The sequence below is a fragment of the Heterocephalus glaber genome, unplaced genomic scaffold (assembly GCF_053883595.1).
Source record: "Heterocephalus glaber isolate CG9 unplaced genomic scaffold, H.glaber_assembly_v1.0 deba00001606, whole genome shotgun sequence".
Lineage (NCBI taxonomy): Eukaryota > Metazoa > Chordata > Mammalia > Rodentia > Bathyergidae > Heterocephalus > Heterocephalus glaber.
The window spans coordinates 28,566,996-28,594,276 of NW_028258377.1; the positions used below are offsets into that span (position 1 = coordinate 28,566,996).

At 39.0% G+C, this 27,281-nt stretch overlaps 2 protein-coding genes and 1 pseudogene across 7 annotated transcripts; all 3 read left to right on the top strand.

Annotated features, from left to right (window-relative positions):
- The first annotated feature begins 3 nt into the window (after positions 1-3).
- Slu7 (spliceosome associated SLU7) lies at positions 4-14,356 on the top strand. Its single transcript, XM_004836447.3, has 16 exons — positions 4-122; positions 2,224-2,407; positions 2,884-3,037; positions 3,974-4,054; positions 4,335-4,499; positions 5,364-5,432; positions 7,669-7,716; positions 7,897-8,028; positions 8,281-8,378; positions 8,521-8,588; positions 8,896-9,035; positions 10,107-10,268; positions 11,912-12,016; positions 12,169-12,240; positions 12,353-12,466; positions 12,730-14,356. Exons 1-16 carry the CDS (start codon positions 8-10, stop codon positions 12,907-12,909), a joined length of 1,887 nt encoding a protein of 628 aa, XP_004836504.3. The 5' UTR covers positions 4-7; the 3' UTR covers positions 12,910-14,356.
- LOC147822979 (U2 spliceosomal RNA) lies at positions 1,110-1,231 on the top strand (annotated as a pseudogene).
- A 1,598-nt stretch (positions 14,357-15,954) lies between the features above and the next one.
- Positions 15,955-22,541, top strand: Zbed8 (zinc finger BED-type containing 8). Of its 6 annotated transcripts, none has more exons than XM_021240225.2 (4): positions 15,955-16,585; positions 17,160-17,237; positions 18,147-18,205; positions 20,290-22,535. In XM_021240225.2, the coding sequence occupies exon 4, from the start codon at positions 20,342-20,344 to the stop codon at positions 22,112-22,114; it is 1,773 nt and encodes a 590-aa protein (XP_021095884.2). In that variant the 5' UTR covers positions 15,955-16,585; positions 17,160-17,237; positions 18,147-18,205; positions 20,290-20,341; the 3' UTR covers positions 22,115-22,535. The 6 variants fall into 6 exon arrangements, with proteins under 6 accessions (XP_021095884.2, XP_004836506.2, XP_004836505.2 ...); XM_087194877.1 differs by having other exon boundaries at positions 16,142-16,279; XM_021240222.2 differs by having other exon boundaries at positions 16,166-16,349.
- The last annotated feature ends 4,740 nt before the right edge of the window (positions 22,542-27,281 follow it).

The following is a 27,281-nucleotide window of genomic DNA, read 5'->3' on the forward strand; positions in this document are numbered from 1 at the left end:
GCGTCATATGTCCGGAAGCTACCGCAGTGGCTGCTGGGAGAAGGCAGAGAGCCCGGAAGTAAACATTCACGGTTTAACTACCTTTGCGTTGCATGGTTTTGGAGTCGGGGCGGCTCAATTGGGTAAGAAAATATTTTGAGAATTTACGGACAGGAGAGAGGGGGAGAATCTAGGGAACCTTAGGAAGTGGGTCGAAGGCTCCTGATTATTAGATATATCCTTCCCGGGCTGATGAACCTCTGACAGAGGAAGGACTGAGGACAAACAGGCGAGAGAGAAGCTGTTGTCCTAGGACGCAGGCCTGGTACTTGTGTCCATCCAGACCAAGCCGGCGTCTTCAAAGAGTAGGGTTAAGTGGGAATATCCCTTTTGTCGCAGTGTTTTGAGGGTTCTGAGTGGTCCTTCACCCAAGTTGACAGTCTGTTTCCACTGCAAAATGGAATTGTTTAAAAAATTAGATGAGGGCCGGGGATTTAGCTCAGTGGTTCTGCCGCCTGCCTCTCAAGCACAGGGTCCCGAGTTCGATCCCCGGTACCAAAAAAAAAAAAAAAAAAAAACCGACAAAAATCCCCTGTATAGGGTCTGGCAATGTAGCTCAGTGGCACAGCACTTGCCTGGCAAGTGCGAGGTCCTGAGTTCCATCCTTGGTACCAAAGAAATTCACTGTATATTTTGATAACCCCTTGTATTGTGGCTGTTAAACTGGATCTTGGAAATTGATATGGTTTAGAGTGATAAAGAATGCTCCAACTAATCCTTGAGGAGTTTAACATTAAATAACTGGGTAATGGGTGAACCTGCAAAGGAGACCAGAGGAGCAGTGAGAGAGACGCATGAAGAACCCATGGAGTGAGCCACTGCGATTGCTTTCTGCAGAATGGAAGCGCTCGCCTTAGTCTGTGGGCCCAGCCGTGGTCCTGAGCTCACCTGCCACAGGAACCCGGAAATCATAGCTGAATTCTCATTTGACATCAACAGCATTTTATTTTAGTATGATATAATATCCACCTGAAACCTTTACTGAGGTGCACTTCACTTGTAACTACTGATCCCAGGCTCCTAAAACGACTTAAGTTAGGTAGAGAGATATTTGAATATAAAACAGCAGCATCACTTCTCGGCCTTTTGGCTAAGATCAAGTGAATATAAAACAGCAAGCAAAATCTAAAATTCAGAACCTTTGTTTAGATTCTGAAAGTAATGAAGTATTGCTTTATTGGGTCTTTTTGTCATTTTCTTGTATAGTTCCAATATTTAAAATCTTTTAATTATTTGATTTTAATTTATATAACTTGAACCCATAAAGCAATGAATATTTGTATTGTTTAATCACTGTAATTCAGAACTCTTAAATTTTTTAATTGTTTTAAAATCAATCTTTAAATGACAATGATGAAATAAAGTTAAATTTCTATGGTTTAAAAAAAAGAGAGAAACCAATAGAAAACAGTGTCATTGGGCCGGGGATTTAGCTCAGTGGTTTCGCTGCCTGCTGCGCAAGTACAAGTACCCGAGTTCTATCCCCAGTACAAAAAAAAAGAAAAGAAAAAAAATAGTGTCATGGAAGCCAGGAAATAAGAATATGTCAAAAAGAGAAGGTATGGGACTGAAAAACACGCAGTGTATTTAGCACATTGATCAGTGATAACTCTCAGTAACTCATTGGAACAGCTGCAGGTAGAAGCTAAGTTAACACAACTGAGGAGTGGAAAATGAAGAAATAGAAACAGTGGCTATAGGCCAGTGATGGCGAACCTATGGCACATGTGCCACAGCAGGCATGGAGGACCCTCTCTGTCGGCATGCGAGCCAAGTGTATGAGTTGTTTTTTCTAAACTAAAACTTTAGTATTCAGGTTTAATTGCAGTGTCAGGACTTTGCCATAAATAAGTGGCTTTTGAGATGCAATTTGGGCACTCAGTCTCTAGAAGGGTCACCATCACTGATATAAGTAATTCTTAAAACATTTGTCCTTGAAGAGAAACAGGAATGGGACCCTGTATGCTCTCTTAAGGGCATGACAGAAAAGTTTATGACAGAAAAGTTTGAGTTACTACACGGAAAGGGCAATTCAGGAATGTTTATCAAAGAGTCCTGTGAAATTTAAAATACATATGAGACATTATGTGTAACTTACGTGTGTTATTAGGATGATTTAGGTAGTTTCAGTGAATTCATGAGGGCCTGCTTCCTACCATAACTTCCTTCTTCCTTTTCTCACAGGAAGCGCCGTCATCATGTCGGCAGCAGCTGTGGATACGGTTAATGCTGCCCCCCTGTCCGGGTCCAAAGAGATGAATTTGGAGGAACCAAAGAAGATGACCAGAGAGGACTGGAGAAAGAAGAAGGAGTTAGAAGAACAGCGAAAATTGGGCAATGCTCCTGCAGAAGTTGATGAAGAAGGAAAGTAAGTACTTTAATTTTTTGCATAATCTAAACTGATATGCATGAGGTTTAATAATTGAATAATGTCACAGAGCTCATAATAAACAGCAGTAGTCCCTTTGTACCCTTCCTGCTCCTTGTCCTGCTCTGTAGTGACGACTTTTAAGTCTGAGTTTTTTGGGAATTACCTTTCCATCTCTAAATAATAATACTTACCCAGGAATTTTAATCAATTGACTATAGACATTAACTTTTTGCTCTCATAGCTTTAGCTCACTAACACATTACAATCTTCCTTTCAGTTATACCATTTTTAATATCTTGATTAGAAATGTTTCACTTAATATAAATTGCTTTTTTCATTTTTAGTTGTTTATGATAGTAGAGATAGCAACCATGTTCTTTTACTCCTCTTGCTATTCTTAGATTTCATGTAGGATACCTTTGTCATTGAAATATTTTCAAACTTTATTTAAAATTTTTATTTTTATTTTACAGAGACATCAATCCTCATATTCCTCAGTATATTTCTTCAGTGCCATGGTATATTGATCCATCAAAAAGACCTACCTTAAAGCATCAGCGACCACAACCAGAAAAACAGAAGCAATTCAGCTCATCTGTAGAATGGTACAAGAGAGGTGTAAAAGAGGTATGTAGGTGACCTTTATATGTCCTCATGAATTTGGAGTTATTTTTTTGTGGAGCTATTATTATTTTAAGAACTTAATATAAAAATACATTTAGGCTGGGCGTGGTGGCACATTCCTTTAATCCCAGCACTCGGGAGGATGAAGCCAGAGGATCGCCATGAGTTGGAAGCCAGCCTGGCCTACTTAGTGAGTTCAAGTCCAGCCTGGAATACATAGCAAGACTTGGTCTCAAAAAAAAAATGTTTTAAGTAGCTTTAATACTTTATAAAGTAGAAACAGATTGTGTAAACCTTTCTCAATACATAGTGAGACCCTGTCTCAACCAAAATTAAATCAAATTTCTTACAGAAATTTCACATTGCTACAGTTCTTCATCCTACTCATAAATGTGTAGACAACCCCCCAACCCCACCTCCCTGTACTGGATTTTGAAACCAGGGCCTTAGCACTGAGCTACATCCCCAGACTTTGCTTATTTCATTTTTTGTTTTGAGATAGGGTCTCACTAAGTTGCCCTGGCTGGGCTTTCAATCCTCCTCCCTCAGCCTCCTAGAGTGCTGGGGTTATAGAAATACACGACCACACTCAAGTGGAGACTTTTAACTGATATTTTCTTGCTTTTTTGGTGTTTGTTTGTTTCTTTTGGCTGGTACTGGGGATTGAACCCAGAGCCTTCACACTGATTTACATCCTGAGTTTTTTAGTTTTTTTAGAGACAGGGTCTTGCTAAGCCACGGCTGAGGCTGGGCTCAAATTTACAATCCTCCCGCCTCAGTCTCACAGTGTGCTGGGACTACAGACATGTACTGTCATGCAGGGCCTGATTTTCTTAATAAAAGAATCACTTCATTAGACAAGATACCAATGGGAGCCAAGTTATTTTTTAAGTTATTCAGATAAAACATTGCTTTGGCTTTTTTTATATCGTTTTATAGAATTCCATAACTACTAAGTACCGCAAAGGAGCATGTGAGAATTGTGGGGCCATGACACACAAAAAGAAAGACTGCTTTGAGGTAAGTGCACCTTGGAGAATTTTGGAAGCAGTTGTAGAGTCTTTCTTCCTTGTCAGAGAACTTGCATTTTTCTAAAATTTATATTTCGGTACAAGTTAAATAAAAATTAATTTGAGTGAAATTAGTCCAGCACCATCAAAATGTTCTGTTGAAAAGTTATCTGGTAATTAAACAGACACTAAAAACCCTTGGTATGTTCACGCTTGCTCTGTGAACGCTACATGAAATTTCCTTGTGGGCTGCAAATATTTAGAAAAAGATTGAATCTTCTATTTTCCAGAGACCGAGGCGAGTTGGAGCCAAATTTACAGGTACTAATATAGCTCCAGATGAACACGTCCAGCCTCAGTTGATGTTTGACTACGATGGAAAGAGAGATCGGTGGAATGGCTATAATCCGGAAGAACACATGAAAATCGTGGAAGAGTATGCCAAAGTTGATCTGGTGAGCAAGATTTCAGGCCATCCTTGAAGAGTGTGCATTTTGCAGTATTTCTAATTTAGCCTCTCTCTTTTTCAAGTCTTGAAGCACCATACAAATGATGTTGTTTTTTTAGCAGTAGGCCTGATTGCAAAGTGAAATTAACCAGCATGGTAGCCTTGTTTGGCAGCAGTTTCTTCATATTTGATTTGATTATTTTACTATCCTTTACCCCAGGTTATAGAGCAGAAAATATTGAAAGCGTTCTCCATCTATCATAAAATCTAAAGCTTTTAGCTTTTTGAGGTTCTGAACTCTTGGCCCCAGGCTGTAGCTTGCTCATACATCTGTTTTATAGTTGCCTCACGTAATAGGAAGTGTAGAAGAGGAATAAATAACTTGTTTCAGAAAATTGAATTTTATTTTAATTCAACCTCATTCTTTCTGTTATGACTCCCCCTACCTATCCCCCTTCCTTCAAACCATAGTCAACACTGTGTGCCTTTTTTTGAATTAGAGGTAATATTTAAAGATGAAATTTCATGTGAAAATCTAGATTTCATCTTTTTTTGAAACTTGAGATATATGGTAACCCTGGGCCTGCATGACAAGAATCAGCCGGTCATTGCCCTTTTGGGTCATTGCTCCATCGGGCTCCACTCACATCAATGCCTGGTTCAGACGGGCATTCCTGTGACTCCTCCTCTTCAGCATCATAGGCCTAGGGCCTCAAGGAATCTCATCTGGAAACAAAAAATGACTCATTTTAAAATTATGAAAGTCTTCGATCCCCGATACAAAAAAAAAAAATTATGAAAGTCAAATGGCTATTTGAATGTTTAAGTAAAATTTAAATGTTTATATTTTTTTTTATTTTTATTTTTTTAGGCAAAACGAACATTGAAAGCCCAGAAACTTCAAGAAGAATTAGCCTCAGGAAAATTAGTAGAACAAGCTGTAAGTAATAAAAGTGATCAATACCAAGATATTCAAACTTAACCAATTGAAGTGAAATTTGAAACAGGAATTCATTTTGTATCTCTCTAGTTAGAAAAGACGTTAGGGAAAGAAAACTACAGTGTAGGTTGAGCATCATTAATCCAAAACTCCAGAAACTAAAAGAATGCTCCAGATGAAAGCTCTGAGCTTCAACGTGATGCCACAAAGGAAACTTCTCTTCCAGGCCTCATGTGACAGGTTGTAGTCATAATGTAGGAACAGTAAAAATATTGTATAAAATTACCTTTATGGTGTGTATATATCTAGATATTCAAAAATCCAGAAAACTGAAATTCAAAACACTTGTAGTCCCTTGCATTTCCAGTGCAGAATACTCAACCTGTACTATTAAGGGGAAGAAGTAAAACTGATACTATTTGTACTTTACATGGAAATATAAGTCAATACAGTAATTGGGAAAGAACATTGCCCTAAATTATGTATACACCTTTTCAGGAATTAAATATGTCAATCCACCAATCCTAAAGAATTTTGTAGAATTTTTAGAAAGGTCATTATGCACAAAAATGTTCACTGTAGCATTTTCCACAATAGTGGAAAACTGAAAGAGCTGAAATAACCAGACAGTAGGGAACTGATTAACCTATTATGTATCTGCATTATGGAATATTGCATAACTCTTAAAATGGTATTTATTAAGGCCTAGTTAACAGCACTGGTTAACATGTATATTTTAATGACAGATGAAAAGATACTATATCACAGACAAAGACCAGAATGCCAGTTTTTCTTTCTTTTTTTTTAGTATCTTCCACACTTTTTCTAATGAACATGTGTAATTTGACAAAGATTTTTCATACTAAAAAGGTGAATTGAGGCTAGTTTTTCTTTTTAATTTATGTATAAAAGTTTCTTTTTGCCAATTTCATGACACAAATAGTGAATTAAATATGTGACGTTTTTTAGTTAAAGATGCCAAAAGAAACTCTTAGGATATATGAGTTACAAAGCAAAAGAAACTCAGGAAGTAATTACTAAGCAGTTACTGAGACCAGTTACCAGCTAGTTGTTTAAAATCCAGCTCTGTCCCTATATAGCTACCTGCTCTTTTTAAAGAGACATAATATTATACTGATTGTGACATTAATGGTATCCTGTGCACTTGCTAATGAAGAAAAGAATTTCTTTCTGACAAGATTTTTGGACTTTCCTTAAAACACAGTGTTTTGTCCTCTGATTTCTTCATATCCAGAATTTTACAATGGTTCATTTAGCTCTGAAGATTTTTGTCACATGATTCTGGTAATATTTTATTTTTGGACTTAATAGAAAACTAGTGAGGTTTAATGAACATGGTATATCTGAAGACTAAAGCATATAGAAATTACATTTATTGAGTATTTTGTTCATCTTAATATTCCCATTAATCTTGTGATAATCCTGTATCAATTAAAAACTAGAAATTTTCTGGGTTCTGATACCTCAATGAAATTATTTTCAGTGGCGTATTTGTATTCAGAACATCTGTCCTTATCACAAGTGAAGAAATACAAGAATTTGTTCAGTTAGAATTATTATTATTAGGGCCAGGGATAGCTCAGACCTGGCCTGGCAAGCGCGAGGTCCTAAGTTTGATCTCCAGCACCAAAAAAAAAAAATGAATTATTATTACTAAAAAGAAGAAGTGGGCTGGGGATTTAGCTCAATGGTTCCACCGCCTGCCTCACAGGCACAAGGTCCCAAGTTCGATCCCCAGTACCAAAAAAAAAAGTGAAATGCTGTATCATCTACAGGTACAAATTCACTGTGACGAATGTTATCATTATGCATATCTAAAATGTACCAATAAATGTTTTGCTTCAAAAAAACTGAAAAAAAGAAAGACAAAAATAAAATATAATAGAAAAAAAGAATGTTGTTATTAAAAGAAAAAGGATTATTATTAGTAATAATAGGTGGGTTTTTTTGGTACCACGGATCGAACTCGGATCCTTGCCCTTGTGAGGCAAGTGACAGAACTACTGACCTAAATCCCTGGCCCTAGTAATAGTATTATTATTATTATCATTTGCAGCTGGGATTGAAGCCAGGGCCTTGCACATGCTAGGCAAAGCTCAGCCACTGAGTTACACCCTCCACCCCAAATTATACTGATTATGTTTTTATAGTGTTAGGTAATCAGTAGGTAAAGTGAAATAAAACTACAAATGCTTTTCTTTTTTTCTTGATGCAGAATTCTCCAAAACACCAGTGGGGAGAAGAGGAACCAAATTCTCAGATGGTAATAGAGTCGCCCCATCCAAGTATACCTTAACTTGTTCAGTTTTCAAGACTAATAGTAATAATTTAATAACTAATCGCTTTTAAATAACAAAAGAAAAAGGGTTTGGTTGTAGGGAAAGGAAAGTAGGCACTAAATGCCACTCTTTTCTACTTCGTTTTTTTGTTTCCTCTCTCTCAGGAAAAAGATCATAACAGTGAAGATGAGGATGAAGATAAATATGCAGATGACATTGACATGCCTGGACAGAATTTTGACTCTAAGAGGCGAATTACTGTCCGGAATCTCAGGATTCGAGAAGATATTGCAAAAGTAAGTCTTGCCATCCTGACATACACATTTGAAAAATACTTATCTTCCAGCCTGAATTTTATCTTCCTATTGTGTGTGGGTGGTACTTGAGTAATATAAGCAGAGTCTTTCCAAGACAAGGTATTGTTTTCTCTCTTCACCTGTATCATGGAAATGCACACACATTTAATTGATCATGTTAAATAACTCCTACCTACTGCAATATTTTTTGCTATAAGTAAATATTCAGCCTTTTAACATTTTTTCTTCTAGTATTTGAGAAATTTGGATCCAAATTCTGCCTATTATGATCCAAAAACTAGAGCAATGAGAGAGAATCCATATGCCAATGCAGGAAAGAATCCAGATGAGTAAGTGCCAAGTTTACAAATTTCAAGATAATTTAATTCTATTTTTATCTAACCATAGATGGTATTCATTTTAATTCTGATTAGATTTTATGAATTATCTTTCCTTAAAATCTCTGAAAGTTTTTAAAATTTGTATTTACAGAGTGAGTTACGCTGGAGATAACTTCGTTAGATACACAGGAGATACTATTTCAATGGCTCAGACACAGTGTAAGTGTTCGCTGTTTGCCAAGGCATTTATATCACTGTAAAAATTGAGAGCAAGCATGGTGGTACAGGCTTATAGTCCTGGCTTCGCAAGAGGCTGAGGCAGAAGGATCACAAATTCAAGACCAATCTGGGTGACATAGTAAGACCCTGTCTCAAAATAAAAAGATGCACAAGCCCCCTGGGTTCTACCTCCAGTAACCCCCAAAAAAGTAAAGGGGTTGGGGGATAATTTTTTAAAGCTTGCTTTAGATACAATAAATGTAACTGGCAGCTCATTAAAACATTAAAATGTTTTGAATTATTCTAGTGTTTGCTTGGGAAGCCTATGACAGAGGATCCGAAGTTCATCTACAGGCAGATCCTACAAAACTAGAGCTGTTGTATAAGTCCTTCAAAGTCAAAAAAGAAGATTTCAAAGAACAGCAGAAAGAAAGCATCCTGGAAAAGGTAATTTTCATCAAATGGCGAAGTTTTTTTTTTTTTTTTTGGTACTGGGGATCAAACTCGGGACCTTGTGCTTTCAAGGCAGGTGGCAGAACCACTGAGCTAAATCCCTGGCGGCAAAGAAGAATTTTAAGAGAAGTTACAATAAGTATGCATTTTACATTTGGAATAATGTGCAAGGAGAGTCCCTTTTAATCCACAGAGAATTGTCTTTTCTGTCCATTGACTTATGTCAGTTCGTATAGCTTTGTTATTGTTTTGGTTTTTTGAGACAGGGTCTCCCTCTGTAGCATAGGCTGACCTCAAACTCACAGCGATCCTCCTCCCTCAGCCTCTGAGTGCTGGGATTACAGGCATGAACCACCATGCCCGGTTCGTTAAAGACTTTGTATTAGTGAGCTTTTGCAGCCAAACATGTCACCCTAAAACTAGTAGCTAAGAACAAATACTAATTATTTCTTACAATTTTGTATGCCAGCTGACTTTCTGGGCCTGCTTAGCTGAGGACAGATGTCCTCCTTTGACACCGTGGTGTTTGGTGAACAGGCTAATTATCCTCGGGAGCTCCTTGTGTAGGACCACATATCTCTTGGTCTCTTCTCTAGTGCCCACCCCAGTGTTTAAAAGGCACTTGAGGGTTGGTTCCAGAGGGTAGCAGCAAATGGGTGGTCCAGTGCGCAGTATGCCCAAGTGCCTCTGCGTGCATCACATTTCCTAGCTTGCCATGGGCCATCACAGGTATCACGGCCAAGCTCAGATAGAAGGGAAGGCCAGTGAAAGACTCCACCTCAGGGTGGGACAGCCAGCAAACAGGAGGCAAAGGGCAGGCCTGAAAGAGTAAGAAGAGTTTCTGGCTGTCTTGTAAGCTCCCATACTCAACAGATGAATCACAACTGAAACATCTTTTATTTGTCTGTGAAAACTTGAAGGCATTGTTTTCATTGTGTTGTCTATAACAAAGCCTAGTAAGGAATGTTCCTTTCATGTTTCTAATTGAAAGTAAACCCTTTCATAGAAATTTGAATCCAAATCTTTATTGTATAGTATATTTAACAATGTCTAATGCCCTTTTAGTATGGTGGTCAAGAACACTTGGATGCGCCTCCGGTTGAATTGCTCTTAGCCCAGACTGAAGACTATGTGGAGTACTCAAGACATGGCACGGTCATTAAAGGACAGGAGCGGGCCGTTGCCTGCTCCAAGTACGAGGAAGATGTGAAGATCAACAATCACACAGTATGTGTTATACTGGAACCATTTCTCCGTGTCAGTTGGGCTCTAGACTTTATTTTTTTTCTATTGTAACTTAATTATCTATTTCTATGGGGGTTTTTTCTTATAACATTTTAAAATGTAAATAACTATATTCACTTATATACCTCCCTAAATTCAAAAATTTTTCACATGTTGCTATATGTGCTCCCATCTAGGTTTGTGTATACACTTGTACACATGTATACATGTATATTTATACATTTTTTGACTATGGAAATCACAGATATGACATTTTACCCACAATCATTACATCATTTATCTTCCAGTAATTCACATATTCTCCTACATAGCCATGTGACCACTGTACTTGAGAAACTTGACTTTAATTCTTTAATATTGTCTAATATTACTCCTTAGTCCCTTTTTGAAAAATACAAAAATACTTTTTTTTTTTTTGGTACTAGGGCTCGAACTCAGGACTTGTGCTTGCAAGGCAGGCACAGTGCCACTGAGCTAAATCCCCAGCCCCAAAAATATTTTTAATAGCTTTTCCATCGTTTGAATCAAGTTGAAGTTTGTGTTGATCATTATTTGGTGGTTCTGTCTTTTTCTAGAGTTTATCTCCCTGTTTTCATGAAAGCAACCACTTAACAGACCCAGCCAGTTATCTTGTATACTGTCTCATATTCTGTATTTGACCAGTTCCTAGTACTGTCATATAACTTACTCATTTTTCCCTTGTATGTCCTAGAAATAAGAATTTGGGTCCAAAAGTTTGGTTAGGTATAGGTTATTTTGACAAAGATACATAATAGTGATGCAGTATTTTTCATACTGCATCATATCAAAAAGCACATACTGTCACTTGCTGTCCTCTTCTGTGTGTATGAAGATTAAACCCAGGGCCTTGTCCATGCTAAGCACATGCTCCACCTCTGAGCAAGATCTCTAGCCTCATTTGGCGGGGGTGGGTGGGGGTGGGGTTGTTTTTTAATAGTCAGAAACAAGTTGAAATTTGTGGGGGGGCTTTGGTTTTTTTGTTTTTGCAGTACTGGAAATTGAACCAAGGGGCCCTCTGCCCTCCTACATCCCGGCTATTTGTATTTTGTGTTTTGAGGCAGGATCTCACTAAACTGCCTAGGCTGACCTCAAACAAGTGGTCCGCCTGACTCAGCCTCCCAAATAGCTAGGATTATAGGTGTTCACTGCCACACCTCAGGCTTAGTATAGTCTTGAGGTACTCGAAATACAATTGTCTCTCTCAGTCAGGGATCGAAAACCTAACTGCCTAGAGCAGCCCAGGCCACTGATTGTCTAGAGTGCAGTAAGCCAGGCAGAGTGTACAAAGTACACCACAAACCACATCTCATAGGGACACACACCGTTCAGCAACAGCCACTTAATGCCAAGTGGGAATGTGGGCCCAGAACTTCCCATGTCTTAACTTTTAAAGGGAAATTGGCTGTTCTCAAATTTTACTTAGGCTTTTGAGAATAGAATTTAAAACCATCGTGACTGTAATGCCAGCTTTTCAACATTTAAGGTTGGCCCACCCTCTCCCTTTTACTTGGGATTCCTATAATATTTCTTACAAATTACCTTATTGGCAGTATATTAAAGTTTTAGTATTGCTTTTTAAATAACCTCTCTTGGTCTCTCTGCAGCATATCTGGGGATCTTACTGGAAAGAAGGCAAATGGGGATACAAATGCTGTCACTCATTTTTCAAGTATTCCTATTGTACAGGCGAAGCTGGGAAGGAGGTCATTGTAAGTAATTGTCTTCTGGTTCTTAAAGGTATAAGACAACTAAAGCTCTTTAATCAAACTCTGCAAAAAATATCTTATATTTCAGATTTTATTTTCTTCTGCAATGGCTGGTAACTGTAACATTCAACTCAAATTACGTCTTTTTTCCACAGAATTCAGAGGAATGTATTACAAATGATATAAGTGGAGAAGAATCTATGAAAAAACCTCAGACCCTCATGGAGGTAAGTCTATAATCATTTGTCCTGAATTTTTAAGTCCAGAAGGAAGGACTTTAAAACATGCACTAGAGCTTTGTGTTCACACTAATAACACTGTTTTAATCATCTCACTTAGATGCACCAGGAAAAAATAAAAGAGGAGAAAAAGAAGAAGAAAAAGAAAAAGAAGCACCGAAAGAGCAGCTCAGAGAGTGATGACGAGGAAAAGAAACAGGAAAAATTAAAAAAGGTATTTTGTGAACTCTAAATAGCAAAAGTAACAAATAACAGTATTCTTTATTTGCAGGATCTTAGGAAATGACCTAGTCTTGTCTACAAGTTTATTTTTAAGAAATGTGGTTATGAACCAGAGGCTGGGTTATTGCCCAGGTCATGTTAATGGAGAATTTATGAGTTTAGGTATTGCTGCCTTGGAATATTTGAAAAATACCACTAATGCAACAAAGAATTGTTCTTTGGCTGTGATACTAATTTTTTTCCCTTTCACTATAGGCATTGAATGCAGAGGAAGCCCGCCTTCTTCAGGTCAAAGAGATCATGCAGATTGATGAGAGGAAGCGCCCTTATAATAGTGTATATGAAACTCGGGAGCCCACTGAAGAGGAAATGGAGGCGTATAGAATGAAACGTCAGAGGCCAGATGACCCCATGGCCTCTTTCCTTGGACAGTAGTAACTAGGCATGAACAGTCATCCCGGACAGACACAACGGACATACTGTCTCTTCAGCTTCTTGATGAGCGTAGGTAGAAGAATCCTTGCCTACTCTTCTTGCTGCCTAACTGTAATAAAGCTTCAAGAGTCTCAAAGTAAATTTATTCCTTTCCACACTGAAGAAACAGAAGAAAACCAAAGAGGAAGTACATTACATATGGATGAAGATTGGAAATAATCTAATTTTACATTAGTGATGAGGATAGGTCTTGGTTGTCTCCTATCAAAATGTCTTTACTCAGCAGTTAAGTCTCTATTTCTTCAGTTTTTCAAGCCCTTTAATAGTATACACTTTGAAAGTACCTTCATTACTTTCTCAAAATTAGAACTTCTTTTTTTAAACTGCTAGTAATTAGAGTAGTAATTTAACTCTAATTATTGTTGTGTTGTAATCATTTTAAATGGTCTGAAACAAAAATTCTAACATGGTCTTTGGGTAACTGAGGATATTTATAGAACATGTAAATGACTTTATTCTCCCATGTAAATCTGAAGTAACAAATATGTTTTTATTTGATTATTAAATTTAATTTTAATACATTTCCTTGAACCTTATGTACAGAACCAAATTTGTTAGCCTTTGAATGGAAGAAGAAAAAACTTATTTTCTCATCCTTGGGTCAGCATTTCTACCACGCTAAACATGATTTAGCCATAGAAATCTATTCCTTTGCTTGCGATACTACTTCTTTGTGATTGCCTTTATGTAACAATTAGGATATTAAATTTTAAAAGATTTTAGAACATCCAGAGTACCTAATCTTCATTGCCAGCAAGTGTCACTTTAAAACTTACAGAGAGTGCCAGGGATTTAGGTCAGTGGTTTCGTCGCCTGCCTTGCAAACACAAGGTCCTGAGCTCAATCCCCACTAAGAAATAAAAACTTGCAGAGAGTAAAAGTGGAGTTAAAGGTTTCTTCAGACCTGAAAGGATGGCTTGTGGGGACTAAGTAACTGAGACTGCTGTGCCCCGCAGGGCTCTTCTGTGAACACTGGGAAGATACCACCGCTGACAGAATGAGACAGCCTGTTGGTTAAGGGCCCGTAGTGAGTGCCGTTAACACCTTTCTAGTCTATCAGGAAGCACTTGTAGAATGTGGTGTTAAGTCAGCATCTCAGAAACAGGGAGCAAGGAGCAGCTGAGTCAAACTGACAAATACTGTACTACGGAGTGCTCGCTTCAGCAGCACATATTCTAAAATACTGTACCATGGCTACATATGGTATCCAGATTCAGACTGGGCTGAAATTAAAACAGCAATGCAATAGGTCTAATTCTTTTCTTCTTTAAAGGGCAAAATTTGTTTTCATATTCCTTAACTTAGGATGGCTCAACATAAAGTCTAACATTGGTGTCCATTTCGTATTTTCTTTTGTTAATAAAGGTAGGTAATTGAGAATACTTAACTGTAAGTGGTTTGTAGTGTTCTTTCGAATATTTGGCAGAGAAATAGGTTATAACAATGGTGCTGAACCTATGGCACTGTGCCACAGTGGGCTGTTTGTATTGTTGAGAGCTCCAACAGATTCCCCCTCACTGGGTTATAAGATTGGCAGAAAGTCCATGTTAGCTTCTGTGAGGTTGTAATCTAAAATCACGTCCTCTTTCTGTTTCACTTTGGGAAAAAGCTAACACCTAGAACAGTACTCAGGTCTCTGTAACTGCCTTTTCCATATTGGAACTATGTGCTATCATTTTCACATTGTCTCAGAAGACTCTCAAGGGATAATAGATTGCTGTCCCTATTTTACAATTAGCATGTGGGCTTAACAGCTGCAAATGGTCTGCTTGATTCCTCAAAGTTAAAGGTGTTGTAGCCAGGACACAAGCCAACCCTTTACTTTAGGGTTTAAGGCCTTCATTTCTGGCCCGAGGCTGGTCTTTTGCAATTTCTTCTATTGACAGAAGCCTTAAGCAGGCCCTAAGTGTTTTCCAGGTTGGCTGTCACCACCTGAAATTGACACACCTGTTCCATCTTTGACATCCTTCCCTAAACTCTCCTCCTCACAGGAAACAGCCTTGTGAAATGTTTCAAAGACTGCAAAAGTGAACAAAAAGTTTAAAAGAACTTTGATAAGAAACAGAGGGAGGAGGAGAGGAAAGGGATGTGAAAAGAATAAAGATGTGTCATGTACGTGTACCAGCCACCCAGAATGAATGTATTCGTTATGTACAGCAATCATGTACTAATTTAAAAACAAACCCTCTAGAGGAAAATAGCCTAAAAGTAAAGAGGACTGTATATGGGTTTAATACTTTTGCATTTGGGGTGGGGGTGGGGTCTCACTATCCAGTTCAAGCTGGCCTTCAACTCACAGCGTAGCCACTATTCGTAGTGATCCTCTTGCATCGCCTCCTGAGTGTCGGGATTGCACCACCATGTCCGGTCTTGGGTTTATTACTTTTAAATCGTGTTGCTAACAAGAATTGTAGCTGGGCACGCGGTAGTGTGGCTTGTAATTCCAGCACTTGGGAGGCTGAGGCAAGGGGATACCAAGATCAAGGCCAGTTGGGGCACACAGTGACCGTCTCATACAAAAACAATTTTACATAAAATCGTCCGAGAGATTCTTGGGATATTCACGTCCATGCTTTTAACTCAGAGGGGTGACCAGTATGGGCAATAGCCACAAGCTGTGGAAGCTCATTCTGAATCCTAATGGAGTTTAATCCCTGCCCCACTGCCCTAAATCCTTGGGAGTACAATGAGCTTCCTTCTCTTTTCCCTTATGGGTTCCACACGTAGCATGGTAATCACTGCAGCTTTAACACTTCCAAGCTCAACGCCTGTCACTGGCGTTGTCACACGAATTTTATTCACACAGTCTGATTCTGAAAAACTATGTGGACTATCTAGTACCTTCCATTCCTGGGATTCATCCTGTGGCCAATACAATAAAAAATTTACAACACCAGGAACCCAAGCTAAAAAAAATTAGGGAGGGCAAGCGCGCATGCACCCTTCGCAGCCCCGCCGGCCCCCGCTGGTTGCTACTGCGCCTGCGTACGGGAGCCGCCTCGCCCCGTCTGCGGGCGAGAAGCAGGCCGGGACCCGGATGGAACCCTGGCCGGGCGGGAACAGGGTGGCCGCTGGGTTGGTGTCCCCGCGCACCTCAAGGGTCAGCCGTGAGGCAACGCCGCGTAGCCTGGTTCCGGCGCTCTGGGCCCCTGGGCGAGTGGGAGAGGGGAACTGGCGCCTGTAAGAAGCTCGAGCATCCCCGGCCTGCGCTTCGGGCTCGGAGAAGGGCGGAGACCCCCGCCAGTCTTCCCGCTACGGCCCTAGCGCCCTGGCCTGCTCCAAACTCCGCTCTTCTTAACAGCACGGTCAGGTCCGCTCAGTTAAGAGCAGCGTGTTCTTTGCATGCATTCTCATAGTCAAACCTCCCACAGCCCTGTAAGGTAGGTACTGTTATCCGCATTTGAGGAACTGAAAGGTCCCAGCCTCTTGTCAAGGCAAGATCCCAGGCGTCTGACTCCAGGGCGGCTGCCCCATTACCACATCCCTTCCCTCGGCTGTTGATTAGACTTCTGGCTCTTGATTTTAACTGTAAAATGCCGTGGTTTTATCCTCTGCCTCCCCAAACACCGCGCCTACCCTGAGCTCGCCTAGGCGGTGGCGGTGGCGGTGGCGAAATGTAAGTTGAGTGTGGTTTCTGGTTTCAGGCTTGCAACTGCACTTTGGAGTTTTCACTCCCGAAATATATGTATTATCATTTCCTAGATGTTTCTGTTGTGTAAATAGTCACTTTTAACTGATTTTTTTTCTCAACTATGTACTTTTTCATATCTGCGCTTCATAAACTTGCACACATTTTACTTTGTGTCAGATCTTTCATCGGCTCTCAGGATAGGTCAACAGAACCATTCTAAAAATGAATTCTGTCTTAATGCTTTTTATTTTTTATTTACTTTTTATTAAAGAGAACGTTCACTGTTCATAAAAGTAGTGAGAATGGCATAATGATGTGTATCCATCGTCCAGCTTAGAGTTACCACCCCAAGGCCAATCTTACATCTTTTAGCTCCACCCCCCTTTATGTGTGTATTCATGTGTGTGCTGAATACAACATTTAAGAGGAACTCCCAGACATCATTTCACTTGTAAATGATGAAGTCTGTCTGTATCTCTTAAGTGAACACAACCACAACATCCTTCTCATATCTGTTTAATAATTTCTCACGATGATTCTTTTAATGTTTACATTTTAGGCTGTTGTTATTCCTAAATACCACAGAGGAGCAAGTGAAAATTGTGAGGTTCTAAGACACAGGAAAGCTTCCTGGGCGGTAAGTTCATCACCAAGGATATTGAAAATTCTTGCCACCTATTCTCTCTGAGAGGGATGGAGAATAAGTGGATTTTCTTCAAAATTATTTTGTTCAAAACAAGTGTATCTTAAAAGGGACTTGAGTGGCATGGGATGGATAAAAATGAACTCTAAACAGATCCTGTAATGATTTCTAAGACTAAACCAAAGCTTTTTCCTTCATTCCTTCTGCCTGTCCAGTTGTTCATGGTAAATATGAATTACAAAATCCACTGAGATAAACATTTTTATGCTGATATCAGAATGTTATCTTTTAATGAGAAGTAGTTTAAACACAAGTAGCCATATTATCCCAATAGTGCTTGACAAAAGAAGGTGTAAGATCAACTTCTTTATATTTTTGATGGTATCAGGGGTTGAATCCAGGGCCTTCCCACTGAGCTATAAATCCAGCCCTTTTTTTGTGTTTTTTCTTTTGAGACAAGGTCTTGCTAAGTTGGCCAGGCTAGACTCAAAATTTGTTTTGCATTATCAATCATTCATTCTAATCATTGGTACATTTTAGGTATACAATATAATGACATTAGACTCAAAATTTGTGATCCTTCTGCCTCACCCTCCTAGAGTGCTGGGATTACAGGCATAAGCCACCATCCTCAATTTAAGATCAACTTTTTGAACTTCAGTTAATTTTTGATTGGTAGACATCCTCAAATTTTTGACTAGTTCATAACAACCTTATAGCAAATCAACTTATTACTAACATAGAAGTATATTTTACAGCTAATTAATCTTGGCATAGCCAGTACAAAGCTAATAGTTTAAGTAGGTGTTCTTGCCTTACTTATTGTGATGTTTTTTAATAGTCAAAGTGGGAATTTAGATTTAAATGTGTCTCAATTTATTTTTTTTTTTTTTGTGGAACCAGGGATCAATCTCAGGACCTTGCACTTGCCAGGCAGGCACAGCACCACTGACGTAACTGAGGTACATCCCCGGCCTGTCTTTTAAATTATTTCAGCCAAATTCCAAGGCATTGAACTTTGGAAACTCAAATATACCCACATATATTTGAGTCTATCTTTACTAAGGAGAGAGAAGAAGAGAAATGGCTTTTTTTTTTCTTTAGGTCCCTTAACTTTTTTTTTTTTTGTACTGGGGATAGAACTTGGAACCTTGTGCTTGCGAGGCAGGCAGTGGCACCACTGAGCTAAATCCCCAGCCCTCCCTCAACTTTTATAGGCCGTTGTCATCAACTTAGAAAGCTTTTTGGACTGTTCACTTGACAGCCTAGAGTATTTTCAAGCTAGGGTTTGATTGGCTTGAAGGAAATATTTTCATTCCTCTAAATCTGAATACCTACTAAGATGCATAGCAGGATCACAAAGACTAATTTATTTCATATTCTTTTGTTCTTCTGGAGATGATTAGTTCTAGGGTAGTAAAAGGGTCCCCAGTGATGGTGATAGCCATCCCTTCACCTCTTAACTACAGATCAATGTTCTAGTTAGCATCCATGAGAACAATCTGAAGTGCTTACTTAGAATACAGATTCTATGCCTCTACACCAGATGACTCAGATGATTCCCCTGTTTACTGAACTACAGAACCAGTGGCCTATATCCTGTCCTTGAGTTAAGCCCAACGTTAGGAATGCTGCTTATTTTCATTCTGTTGTTTTGGCTTCTATCTTGACTGCTTTTACTGAGAGGTAAAATTAAGGTGTTTTCATATAGGAGGAATTTTCCTAAAGTCTCAGTAACAATAATTGTTTCTTTTGAGCATATTGGTTTTCTTTTATACATGGACAATGTGAATCAAGAACTGAGAGTGTGTTACACTTAGCAGCAAGTAAGCTCTGAGCCATATTTGTAGCCTGCTTTTGTGTCAAAGTAGACTTAGTCAGACTTAAGGACTTATTTGCACTGGGGATATATGGGGACCACTGAGATTAAACAAGGCCTTACACATGCTAGGCAAGCACTCTGTCACTAAGCTACATCCCCAGGCTTTATTTATTTATTTATTTATATTTTGAGACAGGATCTCAATAAATTGCCCAGCTCAAAATTGCAGCCCTCTTTTTTGTTTTCTTTTTTTTTTGTGCCCGGGATCGAACTCGGGTCCTTGCACTTGCACAACAGGCTGCAAAACCACTGAGCTAAATCCCCAGCCCAAAATTTGTCTTTTTTGTTTGTTTGTACCGGGGATCAAACTTGGGTCCTTCCGCTTAGTGAGGCAGGCGCCAGAACCACTGAGCTACATCCCCGGCCCCTTGTAGTCCTCTTGCCTCAACTCCCAAGTAGCTAGGATTAGGGGGCATTCACCACCACTCCAAGCTTCCTGTTTGAAAATCTCGCTTAAGTTAAAATCCAAGCTGCTCAAGGATCAAATAGTTTTACAAACCTGTTTAATCTTTGACTATTAAAAAGAATCAACCAACAAAAAATAAAATAAAATAAAAAGAATCAACCACCCTATCAAAATATACCCTTCCCTTAAGCATTTGGTGAATTTACTATTCCCTTCTCTGTTTGGGGTTGGCCTTGAATTCACTGCATACCCCAGGCTGGCCTCAAACTCGACTTGCAGCAATATTCCCTCAGCCTCCCAAGTTCTGGGATTACAGGCATGCACCACCACACCCAGCAGTTCAGCTGTTCTTAACTGAGGGTGTGCATACATCTTTGGGGCAGAACAGAAGGAGGGGGAAGTAGTGAGATGTCCTTTGTAGGGTATACAAAATGTAGATTTATTTTGAACAAACGTTACTGAAAGCAAATTAAGCCATAGCTGAAGTTATCTATTGAAGGATTTATAGTTATTCATAATTTGCCTCAGCACAGATATCCCATATATGACTTGCTGGCAAGTCATTTATTCCAGGGCATTTGCTCTGAGTTGTTCGTCTTAAGTGGTAGTGTCATGCTGTTGTGGCTTTGAACTGACCTGTTGCCAGATATTTCTTGGCAGGTACAGAATAATGTGATGATAAGATAACATGTGGTGTGGTTTTGCTTGAATTTGGGTAGCTACTGATTTTTAACGTGTTGGTTATATTTTACTCCCAGAGGAAAATTCTGTGGCATCTCTGGACTACTTCCTGAGAATTTTTTGTGTGCCATGTCAAAGAAACGCAAATGGGATGATGACTATGTTCGTTACTGGTTCACCTGTACAACAGAGCTTGATGGAACTCAACGCCCACAGTGTGTATTGTGTAACTCAGTATTTTCAAATGCTGACCTCAGGCCATCGAAACTGTCAGACCATTTTAACAGACAGCATGGTGGTATAGCTGGGCATGACCTCAATAGCCATATGCCAGCACCATCTGATCAGAGTGAAACTTTGAAAAGAATTGGAGTTACATCTCATGAAGATGCCTTATTACAAGCATCGTATCAGTTTGCATATTTGTGTGCCAAGGAGAAGAATCCTCATACAATAGCTGAAAAATTAGTGAAACCCTGTGCACTAGAAATAGCACAAATAGTTTTGGGACCAGATGCACAAAAGAAGCTTGAACAGGTCCCTTTGTCAGATGATGTGATCCATTCCAGAATTGATGAAATGAGCCAGGATATCTTACACCAAGTGCTAGAAGATATCAAAGCCAGTCCTCTTAAGGTGGGTATTCAGCTTGCAGAGACAACAGACATGGATGACTGCAGTCAGCTAATGGCATTTGTTCGATATATAAAAGAAAAAGAGATTGTAGAGGAATTCCTATTCTGTGAACCACTTCAGTTAACCTTGAAAGGAGTGGATGTGTTCAATCTCTTCAGAGACTTCTTTTTGAGGCACAAGATAGCACTTGATGTATGTGGCTCTGTTTGTACTGATGGTGCCTCCTTGATGCTGGGAGAGAATTCAGAATTTGTTGCCTATGTGAAAAAAGAGGTGCCTCATATCATGATCACACATTGTCTGTTGAATCCTCATGCACTTGTCATAAAGACATTGCCTGTAAAACTGAGGGATGCGTTGTTTACTGTGGTGAGGGTAATAAATTTCATCAAAGGGAGAGCGCCAAATCATCGCCTATTTCAGGCTTTCTTTGAAGAAATCGGTATAGAATATAATGTCCTCCTTTTCCATACAGAAATGAGGTGGCTTTCCCGAGGCCAAATACTTACCCATATCTTTGAAATGTATGAAGAAATAAATCAGTTTCTTCACCACCAAAGCAGTAATTTAATTGATGGTTTTGAAAATAAAGAGTTTAAAATTCACCTAGCATACCTTGCAGATTTATTCAAACACTTAAATGAACTTAGTGCGTCTATGCAGAGGACTGGGATGAACACAGTATCAGCTAGAGAAAAGTTATCTGCTTTTGTTAGGAAGTTTCCATTTTGGCAAAAACGAATTGAGAAAAGAAATTTTACCAATTTTCCTTTTCTTGAAGAAATAATTGTCTCAGATAATGAAGGAATATGCATTGCAGCTGAAATAACACTGCATCTGCAACAGTTGAGCAACTTCTTCCATGGATATTTTTCTGTTGGAGATCTTGATGAGGCAAGTAAATGGATCCTGGATCCATTTCTTTTTAACCTCGATTTTGTCGATGATGGTTATTTAATGAAAAATGATCTTGCCGAATTACGAGCTAGTGGCCAAATCCTGATGGAATTTGAAACAATGAAGCTTGAGGATTTTTGGTGTGCTCAATTCACAATGTTTCCAAACCTGGCAAAGATAGCTCTAGAAATCCTTATGCCATTTGCAACTACGTACCTTTGTGAGCTGGGATTCTCATCACTTTTACATTTCAAAGCAAAGTCCAGAAGCTGCCTTAATAGGAGTGATGACATCCGTGTGGCCATTTCCAAAAAAGTTCCTCGTTTCTCAGACATCATTGAGCAAAAGCTACAGCAGAAGTCACTGTGAGCTAATACACACTTTCAATGTATAACTTTTTAGTATATTCTTAATGCCATTGTAAAATTTAGCTGAATTCTGTTTCCTTTTCTTTTGTACTTATGGTGTACTGAATTCTGTGTTGTAAAAATTTTGCTACTTTAAATTTTAATGAGGCATGTGAAAATGTTTTAAGAATAAGCAGACAAAGTACCACTGTGTAGTAAACATATAGGATTTTTCGAATTCTGATTTTCCATGTAACCTATTGATGCAATACATAAAAAAGACACCTAAGGGGCCGGGGATTTAGCTCAATGGTTTCACCGCCTGCTGCACAAGCGCAAGGACCCGAGTTCAATTCCTGGTACCAAAAAAAGAAAAAGAAAAAAAAAAAAAAAAGACACCTAAGCATAGAATATCAAGCTAAATGGTACAGTAGGCTAGGAATTGAGCCAAGAAAAAAAGAAAAGACCTCCCAGGAGTCAAACGACAAAATGCACCCTTTCAGGCCTTATCTTCTTTTTTGTGGTAGTAGAGATTGAGCCAGGGAGCTTGGGCATTTGAGGAAAGTACACCACCACTCATCCCCACCCCTGTTTGAAGACAGGGTCTCACTAAGTTACTGGCCAGGCTGGCCTGGAACTTGAAATTCTCCTGCCTCACCTTTTCAAGTAGATAGGATTACAGGCATACACTGCCATCCTTGGCCAAAGGACAGTTTTAAGGAAATGGCTAACAAGGTTTTTATTTTATTTTCAAATTCTGCAACAGTTTATTTTCCCCTGATAAAGAAGTATATTGTTTGCTAAATTGAGAAGAAATTCATTTTTTTATTTTAAAACACTCTCACAATAATGCATATATTGGCACATACAAGTCCTTTTTGCCAAGGAATAGATTTTTTTTTAATGTCTTTTACTGTATAATTAAGGTCATTGATAAATGCCCAAAAGGATATCAGGCAGTATAGAGATGTAATCTCTATGACCAGCAGATGTCACTCTGCAGGTTTGGTTGAAAGCAAACTTGCATCACAGATCTCATTAAATATCTTATTTTAAACGTGTCTACAAAAAGGTATTAGTGACTCAGAAATGTCCATTCTGAACCTCCTCCAGCTCAAAATTGGAAGACAAGGGCTGGGGATTTAGCTCAGTGGTTCCGCCATCTGCCTCACAAGCGCGAGGTCCCAAGTTCGATCCTGGTACCAAAAAAGAAAGCATTGTGCTTCAAAATTGGAAGACAAACTGGTGGAGCCAGTAAGCTCTCTAAGAAATCACTGGGGAGGCTGAGGCAAGAGGATCACCATGAGTTCAAGGTGAGCCTGGGCTACATAGTGAGTTCAAGTCCAGCCTGAACTCCTAGTAAGACCTTGTCTCAAAAAGCAAAAAAATCACAAACACTGAGAAAGAAGATACAAATGGCTTTATCTATAAAAACCGACTTGAGCATTTTTATTTTTGACATTTTGGCTGCTTTTCTAAGCCACCAAAAGCTGCTTGAAGTGTCTGAATAGATCAGCATTTCAGACATAACCCAATAGGAATCAAAACCAAATGGATATATACTTTCTTTTTTTTTTTTTTGGTACCGGGGATCGAACTTGGGTCCTTGCACTTGTGCAGCAGGCGGCGAAACCACTGAGCTAAATCCCCAGCCCTGGACATATACTTTTAAAGAATAAATTTTATGATACTTGAATTATATTTGTTCTAAAAGGTAGGCTGTGGATATTTAGAGTATAGATTTTTTAGCCCTGTATTATATCAGACTTGTAAGCTTGGCTTTAATATGTATAAAGCATTTGAAAAAGTCCAATTTGAAGCTTTCAAAGTCCATCCTAATTTGAAGGGCAGTATACAGTTGTCTAATTCATTGTATTTTGTACTTTATCTTCTGAGAATAAAGAGAGACCTAAGGTTATTTTCCTTCTGTTTTTACAAACCTGCTACAAATCTAATGCTACTTAAGACTTGGACTCAAGTGCCAGCTCAGCTACTCACTGGCTGTGTCAACCCTGGAACTATCAGCCTTTAGGAATCAAGAGCTCTGGCCAGCTGATCATCACATTTTGACCTGCTCAGAGTTCATTCATTTGCTTCCTATAACTGTTGCATATCAGCCGATCAGATAACATAAATGAAATGAAAACATTACTAGAAAGGCACTCACAAAGCTGACTCAAAAAAAATAAAATCTAAGGAGACCTATAATAAAAGAGTCTACTGCTTTTCCATTACTATAATGAAATACTTTATAAAGAGGTTTATTTAGCTCATAGTACTGGAAGTCCAAGAGGATGGTACAAGCCTTTCTGGCAAGGTCACTGTGGATGACATCACAGTGGCATCCCTCTACATACTAGAGGGGACAGTCACATGGCAAGAGGAAGCCAGAGAGTGACAGAAAAGGGCCAATATTTTTCTCCTACTGGACCCCACCTCTTGAAGCTTCCAAGACCAATATTCTGCATACAGAGCCTCCCAACACATGAACCCTTGAGGCCAAACTACATCCCAATCAAAGCAATCAGTAAGCCAAAAAAGCTCAACAAAGTAAAGTACAGGGCCAAATAGCTTCAGTGTCGTCTGGAGAATTCCACCAAATGTTCAAAGAACACCAGTCTTTGCAAACTCTTCCAAAAGTTGGAGGGAGAAATAACTTATTCTAACAATATTCCTTATGAACATGGTCATAAAATTCCCCAGTAAAATACTAGAAAACTGAATCCAGCAGCATAAAAAAGATTATACACTATGACCAAGTAGATTTTATTCCAGGAATGCAAGGTTGGTTGTACAGGAAAATCAATCATAGTGCTGGAAGAAATAGACCACATGATTGTCTCAATAGACATAGCAAAAGATAAAATTCAATACTTTTTAATTTTAAATACTTAAACTAGAAATAGAAGTAAACTTTCACTTGATGAATATTTGCAAGAACAGATCTATATAGTTAATATTTGGTGAAAGTCTTTCCCATAAAATCAGAAAAAGATGTCTACTCTCACCGTTTGTATTCAACATCATTCTTGGAGGATTTAGCCAGAGAAGTTAGGCAAGAAAAAGAGATTGCAGGGGGGAGAGTTTTTAGATTTGGGGTTTTTTTTGTTTTTTAGTTAACATTTATTATTGGACGTGGAAACTCTAAGAGGTGTCTTTAGAGCACTCACTGGTGTCCTAGACATAGTCATTTTTGCTCCCTTTCTGTAGCAGCAACCTGTCTCCTTAGTAGTAATCAGTCACCCCAGTCAGTAAAGTTCCTCCCGACCTGAAGAGGCCAGCACCAATGTGACAACTTAATTAGAGATGACCAAGCTAATATCTGTTACAGGAGAATGATACAGTGTAGTAGCAGTATTGAATAAAGATATGCCTCACACCAGGAGGTCTGGAGTTCTAATTGACCTTCCTGTGTCAGAGCCTGTGATAGGCAAAATAATGGTCCCCCAATATCTGAAACCTGTGAATGTGTTAGTTAATGTGGAAAAAGGGACTTTTCCAGTGTCTTTAGTGAAGATCTTAAAGAGATTATCTAATGGGCCCACTATAGTCAAAAAGGTCCTAGGAGAGATTTGAAAGTGTACTATACTCATTTTGAGGTTTGAGAAGGGGCCACAAGCCAAGGAATATAGACATCCTTTAAAAGTTAAAAAAGGCAGGCTGGGGACTTAGCTCAGTGGTGCCGATCCTACTTCGCAAGTGCAAGCCCCTGAGCTCCCGAATTCAATCTCCGGTACCGCCAAAAAAAAAAAAAAAAAAGTTTAAAAAGGCAAGAACATAGATTCTCCACTTGAACTCCCAGAGGAGCCAGCCCTGCCGACACCTTGACCTCAGCCCCTAAAACTGATTTTGGACTTTTGACTTCCCAAATGTAAGATAATAAATGTATGTTGTTCTAAGCCCCTAATTCTATGATGAAGTGTTACAAAACATCAGCAATAGAAAACTAACACAGGGCCATAGGAACACTCTCTGTCAAATCAGGAATCACCAACATAGGCATTGAACACTTCAAAAACAAGGAGCTCAAAATGGAAACTTATCTGGGTTTTCTTATACTCTTCAGGTCATACAGGCATATTCTTGCCATATAACCAGCTCCAATAGTCAGTTTTTAATGACCCCAGAAGGAAAGAGAACAGTGGAATGGATGAAAGACTCCAAGTATAAATTCTCCATGTCACTATTATAACAAACATTGACAAACTACAAACTGCCCTGAAAATTCTCATTCACATGATTCCAAAGTAATGTTATTAATTAGGACAGACTCTTCCTTGAGGAGTGCAAACGCCTGAGACCAATTTCAGGTCCACTGGAAGCCAAGCTCAAAGTGGCCAGACTGCATCTCAACTTCCAGATCAGTAAAAGCACTAAATGCCCCCAGTGGAAGCATTGCTCCTTTGGAAAACAAGACTTCCAAACTGACAGAGCTCACAGTTGCAGCAACGGGAAGCAAAAATTCTGTGCATTATTAGGTGCAACAGTGAGATAAGCCATTCTTACTTTCACATTCATTCCGGGACCAATGCATTGTGGACTTGCAGTGAAGGTGAGGGTCCATATTTTCTGGTTATCAATTCAAAGCACATGCTGCAGCCTGTAAGCTAGAATCTGACCCTTTTAGGCTATTTTCTCTCAGTTGCAAATAATTGAGTCTTAGTAGATCATGTCTTCATTCTAATATCTCCTTTGCTTCTAGATGATGAAATATATAACAAAACCAATCATTTCCATGGGAATCAATCCTACCCAAACTCTATTATGGACCAAATGCCCTCCCCCAATTCATATGTTGAAGTCCTAATCCCCAATCGACCTGATGTGTTTGAAGATGAGACCTTTAGTAGGGTTGGATAAGGTCATGATGGTGAGCCACTGCTCCAATGGGATTTGCACCATTAAAACAAGATACACCGGAGAGCTTCCCCTCCTTGCACCCACAAAGAGGTTTGTGCAAGGCAGTGAGATGTCAGCCATCCACAAGCCAAGAGAAGAGGCTTCAGAATTAAATCTACCTTATCTGGGACCTTGGTCTTACACTTTCTAGTCTCCAGAACTAAGAGATATCAATTTTTGTTGTTTAAGGCACCCAGTCTATGGTATTTTATTTCAGTGGTCCAAGGAGAGTAATACACATTCCTTTGCTAATCTTTGATAAGAAACAGTGTGGTGCAGGATACCATGCA

Bases quoted from the DNA above. Each gene is read 5' to 3' on its own strand.
- Slu7 (XM_004836447.3), top strand. From the start codon at position 8: ATGTCCGGAAGCTACCGCAGTGGCTGCTGGGAGAAGGCAGAGAGCCCG. The intron at 8,029-8,280 runs GTAAGTCTTGCC...TTTTTCTTCTAG, and splicing joins TTCGAGAAGATATTGCAAAA to TATTTGAGAAATTTGGATCC. The intron at 9,036-10,106 runs GTAATTTTCATC...ATGCCCTTTTAG, and splicing joins AAGAAAGCATCCTGGAAAAG to TATGGTGGTCAAGAACACTT.
- Zbed8 (XM_021240225.2), top strand. From the start codon at position 20,342: ATGTCAAAGAAACGCAAATGGGATGATGACTATGTTCGTTACTGGTTC.